The sequence below is a fragment of the Loxodonta africana genome, chromosome 2 (assembly GCF_030014295.1).
Source record: "Loxodonta africana isolate mLoxAfr1 chromosome 2, mLoxAfr1.hap2, whole genome shotgun sequence".
NCBI lineage: Eukaryota > Metazoa > Chordata > Mammalia > Proboscidea > Elephantidae > Loxodonta > Loxodonta africana.
In genome coordinates, this window is record NC_087343.1 from 135,691,664 (window position 1) to 135,703,854 (window position 12,191).

At 40.3% G+C, this 12,191-nt stretch overlaps 1 protein-coding gene across 1 annotated transcript in view; it reads right to left on the reverse strand.

The window, feature by feature from the left end:
- SNCAIP (synuclein alpha interacting protein) overlaps nt 1-6,239 on the reverse strand; it is a 92,001-nt gene extending 85,762 nt beyond the window's left edge. The window contains exon 1 of the mRNA XM_010590421.3: nt 6,156-6,239. Within this exon, the coding sequence (XP_010588723.2) occupies nt 6,156-6,212 (57 nt within the window). The 5' untranslated portion in view covers nt 6,213-6,239. The remainder of the gene's footprint in view (nt 1-6,155) is intronic.
- Between the last annotated feature and the right edge of the window lie 5,952 nt (nt 6,240-12,191).

Below are 12,191 nucleotides of genomic sequence, written 5' to 3' on the forward strand. Positions count from 1 at the left end.
AAAACCTGGGGGGGTGTCACTGGACTGAGTCAAGTAAAAAAGGTAGTGAACACAGAAGGAGGGCAGGTATTTTAGTGAAAATAGTCTGTGGGATGCAAGATTGGAAAACTTGTTGAAAGTGAGATTTATTTGCCTTAAGAGTTTATTTTTCTACCAGACAGTGGTTCAGGCACCTTCGGAAAATGAATCGACCCAATGCTGTGTTACTACTCTAGGTTGTGAGAGCTCGGTCAAAGGGGATGTTAAGGTGGAAGGACACTTATTTATCTTGGTCTTACTGGATTTGTACAAATAATAGGTTATCAGCTTAGAAAAAAATGTCATTTTTCACCAAAGTTGCTGTCAGAGGATATAGAAAGACAACAATAATTCTCATCCAGAAGAACAGGGTACTTTATTTCTATTTGTATGTGTGCATGTGCATGTGTGTACACTTATATGTATGTGCATGTGTGTACACTTATGTGTATGTGCATGTGTGTACACTTATGTGTATGTGCACATAGGTACTTGTGTATATGTGTATTTATATTTATGTGTTTACATAGCTAAATACCAACTTCCGTTGAGTAGGCTCCATCCCATGGCGACCCATGAATGTCAGAGTAGAACTGTGCTTCACAGGGTTTTTAGTGGCAGGTTTTTTGGAAGTAGGTCACCAGGCCTTTCTTCTGAGGTGCCTCTGGGTAAACTCAAACATCCAACCTTTCAGTTAGCAGCCAAGCGTATCAACTTTTTGTAGCACCCAGGGATTCTGTATATATAAATTCTCACTTTTTCTCCATAAAATTTTAGGCAAAATATAGAGATGTTTATTATCATTTTACAGATGGAAAAGGTGAGATAGAGTAAAATTAAGAGATTCACTGAAGTTCTTTTTAGCTTCCTTTATTTCATTTCTTTATAATGTATACCAACACTCTTACTTCCCAAAAGGGATCTGCGGTCACTTCAGAGCCAATTGAGGATAGTGAGGGGTGGGGTGACTGGTCCAGAGATTTTACTACTAAACCAAGTTGGCTAGAATGGGAAGAATAATGTGGTCAAAAGTTCTAAATTCAAACCCTGGCCCTGACACCTGCCTGTCTGTAGCCTTGCAGGGGTCGTGCAACCTCTCTAAGCCTCAATTTCCTCATCTGCCAAACAGGGAATGATAGCAGAGCCTGCCTCGCAGAGCTGATGTGAGGCTTAATATAAATGACTAAAAGAGCTCAGCACCGTGATTGGCACAGTCAACATTTGATGGATGGTGGTTCTGAATGACACTCTTCCATAGCTGTAGGGTTTAGCCTCTGTTTTGTTCAGGTCATCAGCCCTGTTTACAACAGTCTTTTCAAGACAGCAAATTATCCTCTCTTAATAAAAGAAACACACAATAGCTTCTAAGAATCCTAAGGTAAAGTAGTATTCCAGAGGGTTTTTGTTTTTTTAAGACGGATATTTCTGGCTCCCAAAGGAATAAAGAAAAGAAAATGTAAACCCATTAGCAATGACAGAAAGGCCCTACTTTGAACCCCTATGTTTGTGTGTCATCATCTCTCACAGATCTTCAGTTATTGCACAATGTTCTGCCCTTTTCAATGGCAGGGTTACAAGAATGTATAGTTTAAACTCTGCATTTTGCAAAAGATGCACATTATTTTAGAGTCTGGGAAACTTCAGAATAATTAGATTGTCTTCCGTGTTTTGTCTCATTAGGTAAAGGCATGACTGTTCTAGTTGTTTTTTTGTACCAATACACAGCTTGTGTTTTAATTAAAACAAGAACTAGGCTCGTGACCAGAGGGGACAATCATGAAACAGAAAACCTAGACTGTGTAATAGGTACGTGGTTGGAAAGTAAGAAGTTTTTTAAACTCGGGCATCTTCTTTGTAAACATCTTTTTCAAAAGTAATGTGCATTTTCCTCCTCTTCCCTGCCACTTAACCAGGAGAGAGGCTTAAGGGCTGTCAGAGATGGAGCTTTATGGAATCCTAAAAATAAAGGCATGTTTATGGGAGGCTACATTTTACGCCAGTGAATTATCAAGTTGAAAATATCTTCATTTTTCAGTTTTAGCATCTGAATAGTCTCCATTTAGCCCTAAGAGCAGCTGCAACATGTATTGTTTCTAGATTACCTTAACAGACTAAGAACAATAATTTCAGTTTTTCTCTTAGTCATCTAGTGCTGCTATAACAGAAATACCGCAAGTGGATGGCTTTAACAAAGAGAAATTTATTTTTTCACAGTCTAATAAGCTAGAAGTACAAATGCAGGGTGTCAGCTCCAGAGGAAGGCTTTCTCTCTCTGTTGGCTCTTTCTCATCAATCTTCCCCTGGATTAGCAGCTTCTCTGCTCAGGAACCTTGGGTCCAAAGGATGCACTCTGCTCCTGGTGCTGCTTTCTTGGTGGCATGAGGTCTCCCCTGCCTGCTTGCTTTCATATTATCTCTTGTAAGATAAAAGGTGGTACAGGCCACACTCCAGGGAAACTCCCTTTACATTGGATCAGGAATGTGACCTTAGTAAGGGTGTTACAATCCCACCCTAATCCTTTTTAACATAAAATTACAATCACAAAATAGAGAACGACCACACAATACTGGGAATTATGACCTAACCAAGTTTACACATATTTTGGGGGGACACAATTCAATCCATGACAATATTTTAAGAGGTAATTTCAGCTTCTTTCCCCATGAAATCATTATGCAAGAACAATACAATTCTGCAATGATTAAGGTTTTGAACCTGGATCAGAACTGAATTTTGATAAAATAATCTACCATGTTGTTATGGATGGAACTGTGTCTCCCCAAAATATGTTTTCGGATGTTAACCCCTATACCCGTGGAGAGGTCTCTGGGTGGTGCAAATGGTTTTTCGACTACTAACCTAAAGGTTGGCAGTTTGAAGCCATCTGGAAGCCCCACAGAAGAAAGGTCTGGAGATTTGCTTCCTTAAAAATTACAGCCAAGAAAGCCTATTGAGCAGTTCTACTCTGTAACACATGGGTTGCCATGAGTCAAAACTGACTAGACGGCAACAGGTTTTTACACCTGTGGATCTAATCTAATCTAATTTAATGTAACCAGCTTCCATAATGAAATCTAACATAATGTAATCAATTAATCAGTTGAGGTTATGCTAGGGTAGGGTGGATCCTAACTTAATCACTTACAAGTTGAAGATCACCAAGGAGCCAAGGAATGCTCAGGGCTACAGATAAGGAAGAAATCAACAAGGCTGAGACAGTGATTTAGACTTTTAGCCTCCTAAAGGGTGAGAAAATAAATTTATGTCCTTTAAATCACCCACTTGTGGTATTTCAGTTACAACAGCACTAGGAAACTAAGACACATGTTATAGAGGTTGCTGAAGTAAAGCTTCTTCAGTTTCAAGTGAATTAAAATAGATCAGGGTTTTTCATCCCTGGCACTCCTGACATTTTAGGCCAGACAATTCTTTGTTGTAGGGGATTATCCTGTGTATTATAGGACGTTTAGCAGCATCCCTGGCCCGTTTACACTAGATGCCAGTGGCACCTAACCAGTAATGACAACCAGAAACGTCTCCAGGTATCACCAAATACCTCTGGTGGGGAGGGGAGAAATTATCCCTGATGAAAACCCTTAAAAGAGACTATATGCATCTTGGAAAGACAGTCAAGTGTGGTGGCTAAAAGTGGGTATTTTGGAGTTGGATTGCTACTAACTAGCTGGGTGACTCTAGACAAGTTACTAATATCACTGCTTTAGTTTCCTCATCTGTAAAATGAAACTAATAATACCTCTTTTGTAGGGTTATTGTTAAGGATTAAATGAGATAATGCATATAAATAACAGTTAGCACATTAACTATCCCAAAGTAAGTACTCAATAAATGTTAGCTATTATTATATTTCAATAATTCTAAGTAATTTCATTGTTTTCCTTCTGATTTAAGTTTAAAGGCACATTAAAGGTCCAAACAATAAATACTTATTTAAGGAGGGGGGGCTTGGGGGCAGTTATACATGCAATTACAGATGGATATCTTTATTTATGTTCCAGAGTGGTCAAGTGATAGAGCCTTCAACTATTACATAATCCTGCATCTTAATTGAAGCTGTTAAACAGCTTCAATTATTGCTTAACATATTTTATTATCTTTCATGTGAAGATTCCTAATTCATCAAAATGGGCTGCTGCCAGATGACTCTTCTGTAAATACAACTGCTCTGTTGTATTTAAAAAAAAAAAAAAAAAAAAAAACTTGACTTTATGCCTGGTGTTTTCCCTAGAGTTCTTTTTTCACTATTGGTCATATAAATATTAGTGTATTATTCATTTAAATAATAACAAAAGCTACCATTTTAAAGAGTAACTTACTGTGTGCCAAGCTAAGTGCATCACGTATATTATTGTTTCACTTAATCCTCAAAACAACCTGAAATGCTAGGTGGGTAACTCAGGGAGGTGAAGTTAAAGTGCCCAAAATCATGCAGCTAACAAATGTCAGAACAAGGTAGGAGCCCAGGTCTGGATTCCTACAAAGTCTATGCTTTTAAAATGCAACTTTACTATCAAAGCTCAGAGATACATCAACCAAACCCAACCCACTGCCACTGAGTCGATTCTGACTCATAGCGATCCTACAGGACAGAGCAGAACTGCCCTGTAGGGTTTCCAAGGAGTGGTTGGCGGATTTGAACTATCGACATTTTGGTTAGTAGCTGAGCTCTTAATCACTGGACCACCTGGCCTCCCCAAACTCCTAATCAGAACACTTTCCCTTTCTACAAAACCTTCCATCCTATCTCCACTCCCCCCCGTCCCCCCAACCAAAGCTATCATTCACTTTCCCTGCTTTTCCCCACTCTGCTCAATATACTTTGAGGGAAGTGGTCATAAAAGAAGAACAAGTTCTGAACACTTTTAAGTCAAGACTAGTGATAAAAAAGGAACAGACAGACAGACAGACAGACATGGTGGGAGAGAGATCGCTTCACACTGGTTTTACTGAGGCCTAATAAAAATTCTAACCAAAGGTTCGGCAGTTTAAATCCACCAGGCGCTCCTTGGAAACTCTATGGGAACTCGACGGCACTGGGTAATAAATATTATCTGGAAGTTGAACTAGGGAAAAGCTGAATTCACAATTCCCTAGTACAAAGAAAAACTCATCCAAGGTTTTATAAAACAGGTGATTCACCACACTCATCCTAGTAATCCAATTCTTATGCATGACATGCATTATTTTACTTCAAGGTAAGAAGTAAAATGGAGGAATAAAACTACTGCCAGGGGCATGCTAAAGCAAAGGCATCTGTTTGACATCATTGCCGCGGTGACCCCATGAGCCAGGCCCTTCAACGGAAGATAAGGCAGAAATTGTGATGCTGGAACTCTTGGGAAGAAAAGTAACATGGCTAGCAAGGTTCTCACCACATACTCTGTGAGTTAGCCTGGGCTTAAGAGGCCGGCATGCCTGCTGGTGTGGCACGACTTGTGTATGGCCCAGGATAAGCCCCATGTAGCTCTAAGCCAGGTTCATGTGGACAATCCATTCTGAGTAGCCACAAGTTAACCTGGAAGCAGGAGGATGTTTGTGGATGTTACGGGAAATAAGAGACTCATAAGGCCACAGCATTACAGAATTAAGCAGGACCTCAGAGGTCAGCTGATCCTGTTGTTATCAATGCAGGACTCTCCTTCAAATGGCCAATAAGCATCGAAACTGTGCTTTGATCCCTACAGGGTTTGGAATGATTCCATTATTGTTTATCAATTAATAAACGTCAGCTTGACCATCCTTCAGTCTACATCCTTGTGAACTCTAGAGTATGCAGGCCGTAGCAGAGTCAGCCATATAAAGGCAATCAACATTCATAGGGTGCCTACTATATGCAGGCACTCTGAAAATTTACTTCAGTGAACAATTTTGATAAGATTCAAAGATATTAAGAAAGGGAGGCTCAGCCAGGTTAAAAGTTTTGCCTACCTGAGTTCACACACAATTAAGCAGGGTTCATTTTTTTGGTCCAGCAGACTCTAAGACCACACAGGATTTCTGCTGTTAATTTTTTAATGTAATTGGAACCGTTTTGGATATACAGACTATAACTGAGGAAGTAGCTAATGTAGCTGAAGGCAGAATACCTGAAAGAATTGCTTGCAAGTAGTAATACTTACAGATACATCATCACTGAAGTCAATTTCATCCAAATCAAGGTATTCAGGGGCTTCCATTATTCTTCTTTGCACATTTTGAGTAAGGGCAAATGCTTATAAATTCCTAGAAAAGAAAAACATTAGATGTTTTATAATAAAAAAAATTATGTATTTATTTAAACAAAATGAGAAAGGTAATTGGGTGTTAGTATTGCCCTTGAGTACATTTCCTCTCTTCAAATGTCCCCACATTGGCTTTCCAGAAACAGTTGGCATGGCTTCCCAGCGAGCACCATGGTCGTGCTTTCCTTGATTTGTGTTTGTGCCTCCTTGCCAGAGGCAGTGACTCACATCAGAATCTTCCCCTATAGTCAACATTAGGATTTACCCTAGCCCACCCAGCACTTCCATACCCTGGGTCAAAGTGGAGGCTTTGGGGATGAAAAGCCAGGCTGCAAAATTTTGGAAAACCATACTGAAGGAACCACCCTGAACACATCCTTAGATACAATGCATGGAGTGATGGATACTGGATCTCCACAATAATAATACAAGACAAAACAGATACCAACTAACTAAGAGTAATGGATATTCCTGAATTTATAGTACAACCTCCAGGTCACCTCTCAAAAAAAAAAAAAAAGATCTAAGCCCAGATTTAAACCACAGAGTTACTACATTGCCCTCTGTTCTAACAGCTTTGCTTCAGAGTCCCCAGCTGTGCCAGAGTGACCTGAGCAGCCCCGAGATTATCCTCAGTCAGCACATGCCTCGGGGCTGCTTGAGGCAATCCTTTAAATCTGTCAGGGTAAGATGCATCACTTCCCAGTTCATTTTCCCATCACTTATCATCATCACTATCGGCAGTGGCAGTGGCACCTATAGGCGTCAAGAACAGAAATATAGATCTCCTGGCCGTGCCTTGGTGTGCAGTTATCTTCTGCAGAGTCAACTCTCAGATATTGAAATATGGTTCCATTTCCCAAAACTTGTCTTTCTTATTATAAAAATTGTCTTATGTACTCTGATTTGATCATCTGAAATAATTCCTCTCCCCGTCTCTTTCAGTTCTCTTATCCATGTGCACCTTGCTGAACGGTAAGGAGTACATTACTGGCAAGCGGACATAAATTTAGGTTGGTGAAAATGGACTTAGCAATGTAAGATTGAGAGTGAAAAATACATAAATTTAAAAGGAAAACCTTGCTTTAAAAGCATTGCTTTTTCATTTTGAATTGTTCCTTGTTTTTTTTGAAGCCACCCAAATGGTATAATGACAATAAATGAAAAAACCATTTGCAATCCCACATCGCAAACTCATCAGCTCGTTAAATTTTCTGCATTTCCTCTCATTCTCTTTCCATCTGCATACACCATTTTTATATATTTTTAGTGGATACAGAGAAGATCCAAGAAAAGTTTAGGATACCACTACCACGCTCAAATGAGACTGTCCATTTAGAATAAGTATGAAAAGTTCTGAAATCATAGTAAAGCTTATAATAAAAAGAAAACCAATTTGTATTTGTAAAAAATATATAAAGCCAGAAGTTTTACTATTTATTTATTATTGTTGCTAGGTGCTATCAAGTCAGCTTCAATTCATGGCAACTCCATGTGCGACAGAATAGAAATGTTGCCCAGTCCGGTATCATCTTCAAGATCACTGGTACACTCAAGTCCACTGTTGTAGACTCTGTATTTTGAGCACCTTCCAACCTAGAGGGGTCATCTTCCAGCACAATGTTGGACAATATTAAGTTGTGACCCATAGGGTTTTCACTGGCTAATTTTGGGAAGCAGATCTTAGGGTCCTTCTTCCTAGTCTGTCTTAGTCTGGAAGTTCTGCTGAAACCTATCCTCCTTAAGTGACCCTGCTGGTATGTGAAACACCAGTGGCACAGCTTCCAGCATCACAGCAACACACAAGCCACCACAGTACAACAAACTGACAGACGGGTGATGCTTTATTATTTATAGAAATCTAAAAATAGATTCTTAAGCAAAGCTCTTATGTATAAAAATACATCACTTCTAATCCTCACAGAGCTTTTCAGGGGAAAACACATACACTCATACTTGCAAATTACTCAAAATAACTTTCTCTTCCACTCTGATGTTGTCTGAGACAATCCAGACTCTTTGGATTCCAGCCTGTCAGCTAACAGACTTTCTTCCAATCCAATTTCTCGTCACTAAATCTGTATTCCACAATGAATTGTTGATTACAGACTCCACCCTCATGGCCTTGATGAACAGAGTGATGAAGCTGGGTGTCAGGAGGTGGTACAGACAAACATAATGTCATCAGACACACAGAAATAAAGGGAGATGAAATAGAAAAACATGCATCAAAGCTGGGGACCCAGTGGATCTTTAAATATATAGAAATACAAGGTTAAATACAAAATGTGGATGAACATGCCTTAACCAATTGAATTAAAGAATATTCACTGAGTCCCTGTTTGAGGTGTTCTGACAATCTGGGAGCAGTGTCTACTTGAGTTTAGCCATTCTAATGGAACATATCTGCTGGATAATATAAAATGTGACATTAAAGCAGAACATCTTTATATTTGGCTTTGGTAGTGAGATTGTTTATTCTATATTTTAGAAGAGTTACAACAGTTTCAGCTCATTACATGAAGAACTGGGCTACTGTTCACATTTGTATCTCAATGGGTTGGAAAGCCCAGCCCCAGACTTGGATTTAGGGGTTCAAGGCAACCCACATTCTCCTTTACTTCCTAACAGGAAGTCATATCCTTTTCGAGTTTTCAAGATGCCTTACTCTGTCTATGATCCAATTCCTTTTGTCTGGTTTTAGTGCTTCTCTCTTTCCAAGTGTTATTTTGAGGGCATTAGATTCAACTCAATGTGTAGAAATCCCTGGGGCTCACCAATCCTGGCCACATTCCTTCTCAACATTAGCTGTTTCTTTACATTCTAATGTGAGTCCCCAATGTCCTAGTTGTCGTTACAATGCCTCCCCCCTTCTCTTCTGCCCTTCCACTGGGCATCTGGGCACCCTTAGGCACTCCCTTTTGAGGAACCACGGATGAGATAGGAAGGGATGAGGTCAGGTTACAACAGCTGCTGTAAATAATAAAATATGATAAGGAAACTAAGCTGGACTGTGGTTGCCCTTGTCCTGCTCTTCTGACACCTTCTGTCCCATGCACCAGTCCACAATGGAATTGACGGGCCCCTTTTGAGACCAGCAACACATGTGCTCTAACCGAATGCACAGCCATACTGGGCCCAGACCGGAGGCCCTAGAGCCGAATCTGGCCCACAGATGTGATTTGTTTGGCCCTAGTGGTGTTTAAAACAAACTAACTGAATCAGATGCCAACTTGTAGACCTTGGGTGATGTCACATAAAATTCTGGGTTTCTGGCTTTGCTTTGAAAATATGTGAGACCTTGGCAACACAGGCCCACATCCCCCATGGCAACAACTGTCTACAGCCGCACAGCAGCTGCTCCTACCTGCATATGAAACATGTTCTCGCCTCCCAGCCTGCTTTACTCATTGCCATATCTTGTCTGGCCTTGGGAGCATTTGAATGTTTGCGCCTTTAAAAGAATCTAGTATAATACAGTAAGTACCAACCCCCTTTTTTCCTGGTGCCTCCTGCCAAATAATGTTTACTTCACTGAGCAGAATTCATACTCACAGAGTGTTTTAAATTCTGATACCACAACAGCAACAAAAGAAAATTCCTTACAGATAAACTGTCCGCATGTTACAAATCTGTGCTTTCACAGTGCCTTCATTTTATCTCTTAGTACTAGAAAAACAGAACCTTCACAAACACCATAAAATGTTACAAGATGGGGATTAGGTTTCTCTCACTTTAGAACTGCAGGAAGGAAAGGTTCTTGCTTTGCTGTGATTGGTACTGTCGATTTACATGGTGCCATTTCACTGTTGTGACTAGACAGGAAAGGGAGGAAGCTTGCCAAGTGCAAGCCCAGAAAATGACCCGAAGCCATCCGCTATCCAGCCCAGGTCTGCAGCTTGGGGCAAGAGGGCCAGGTCAAGAAAAATGGATTCAGGTCCAAGTGAAAAATGTTTTTCAGGCTCTCCAAAATGGCAGTCCAGCTTAAAATCCTTTACATGAGATTTTTATTGCTACGCATCAGAGCTGGTGGTAGGCAGCCATTTCTAGATATGTACTGCACTCCCCTCTCCATCAGCCCTGACCAGACAAGCTGCAGTCACTTGTCCCAGTGACTACAGAGTGTTACCAGGCCTCTCTGAAGTCTTCTGAGCAGGGCTCTGAACTGGTCCGAATGCTTGCTGAGAATTTGCATTTCTACCCCAGATATACTGAATTAGAATCTATATTTTAACAAGATCCCCAGGTGATTCTGTGTATAATAAATTTTGAGAGCCATTGCTCTCCTAGTGCCTCTCAGAATTGATCCCTAAACCAGAATCATTAGCATCGCCTGGGAACTTGTCAGATACACAGCATCTCAGCAGGGGTTTGAACCAGACCAAACCTGCTTCTGAGGCCTTCTTTTGTATCCACCCCCTTCCCTGTCCTATCACACACTTCTCACAAGTCTGTTCACCTTAAGTATTGTTAACTGACTGAAATAATCCCATTTCAAGCTCAACTGGGCTTTTAATTTCTCTCCATTGACACCGGCTTAGGCAGGTATGTGTAAAGATTTTTTGAGGTGGGGGGCAAGCGAAGGTAGAGGCTGGGCAGGAGGTGAGAGAGTAAAGGAGTTAGGAAACATTTTCCAATGATTCTGTTCCCCCAATTTGACAGAAAAATTTATAGGGAGGGAAAGAAGAAAAAAATGTTAAGAACTCGGGACAAAACTAGGTTGCTGGAAACTGTGTGCAGTGCGAAGCTGTGGTGACACACCGGCCCCTTCTTTTGATGGGTGCAAGGTGCTAGGAGAAATCTTAAACTCCTGAGGAGATAAATAACGAGCACCAACTATACGCAATCCTTGTAAGATGTTCCCAATTCTCAGATTTTTGACAAATTTTCAAGAACAGAAGTGCCTCCAGGGCCTCTTAAAGTGTGTGTGAGGGTCTCGCACCCCTCGGGGTCTATCAACACTATGTCACCTTCTCATGAATAACATCAGGGACTGCACAGCTGCTTCCTTCTAGGGAAAATTCAATGTGAGAAACTGCTTGAAGTAACTAGGAGTTGAATCTGATGATAAAATGTAGGCAAGCAGCTTTTAAACTAGCCCTCCCCTTCCCCCCACTGCAAAAACAAAACAAAAAACTGATTTTTCAGGTGATATTTTTTAGTTATGACTTAAAAGCTGACTCTGAAAATTATTTTAAATGAAGACTTCCAAAAATGTTTTAGGTAATGGCAGCATCCCTGGAAAAAGCTTAGAGTGGCCAACATGGTTTCTTTGAGAAGCTACACTCATTTTAATGTATACATTCTGAGGTCTTGGCTCATAAAAGGCTCACTGATTTGCGACTATAGTCACATATCACACAAATTGCTCTACCAAAATTCTTTTCAAAACGCATTGCCTCACTCCATTTTACAAGGAGTCAGCATGGACTCATTTTGAAGGCTCAAGTTACATGGATTTCTCCTTTTCTGCCAAAGTCACTATTGCTACATTTACCAGTATACTATGAGGTCTGGTGACTAAAAATAAGTTTGGGCTTGTCAAAATAAATGAGCAAAGTAGATCTGGTGATTAGATAACTTTAATCAATTTGCATTATAACATTTCTTTACTCTTTAATCCACCAACGCCTGGAACAACACAGCAGCTACACACACACACACACACACACACACACACACACCCCTACCAAACGTGTAGTGGGATAAATTTTCAATTTTAAAACCTGGACATTGATACTGGACTTACTTTCTTCACTATAATGAGAGCTCCAAATAAATAAATAAACAACAACAAAAAAAATCACAAACTTAAGTACTTGGTGGAAAAAAACATGGAATATATGAAATGCTGTCCCCATTTGGCTCAGTAGCTGGCCTGGCAAGGAAGCAACTCATTCCAAATGTTGGATTCAGTTTCTTTCACTCTTTGAT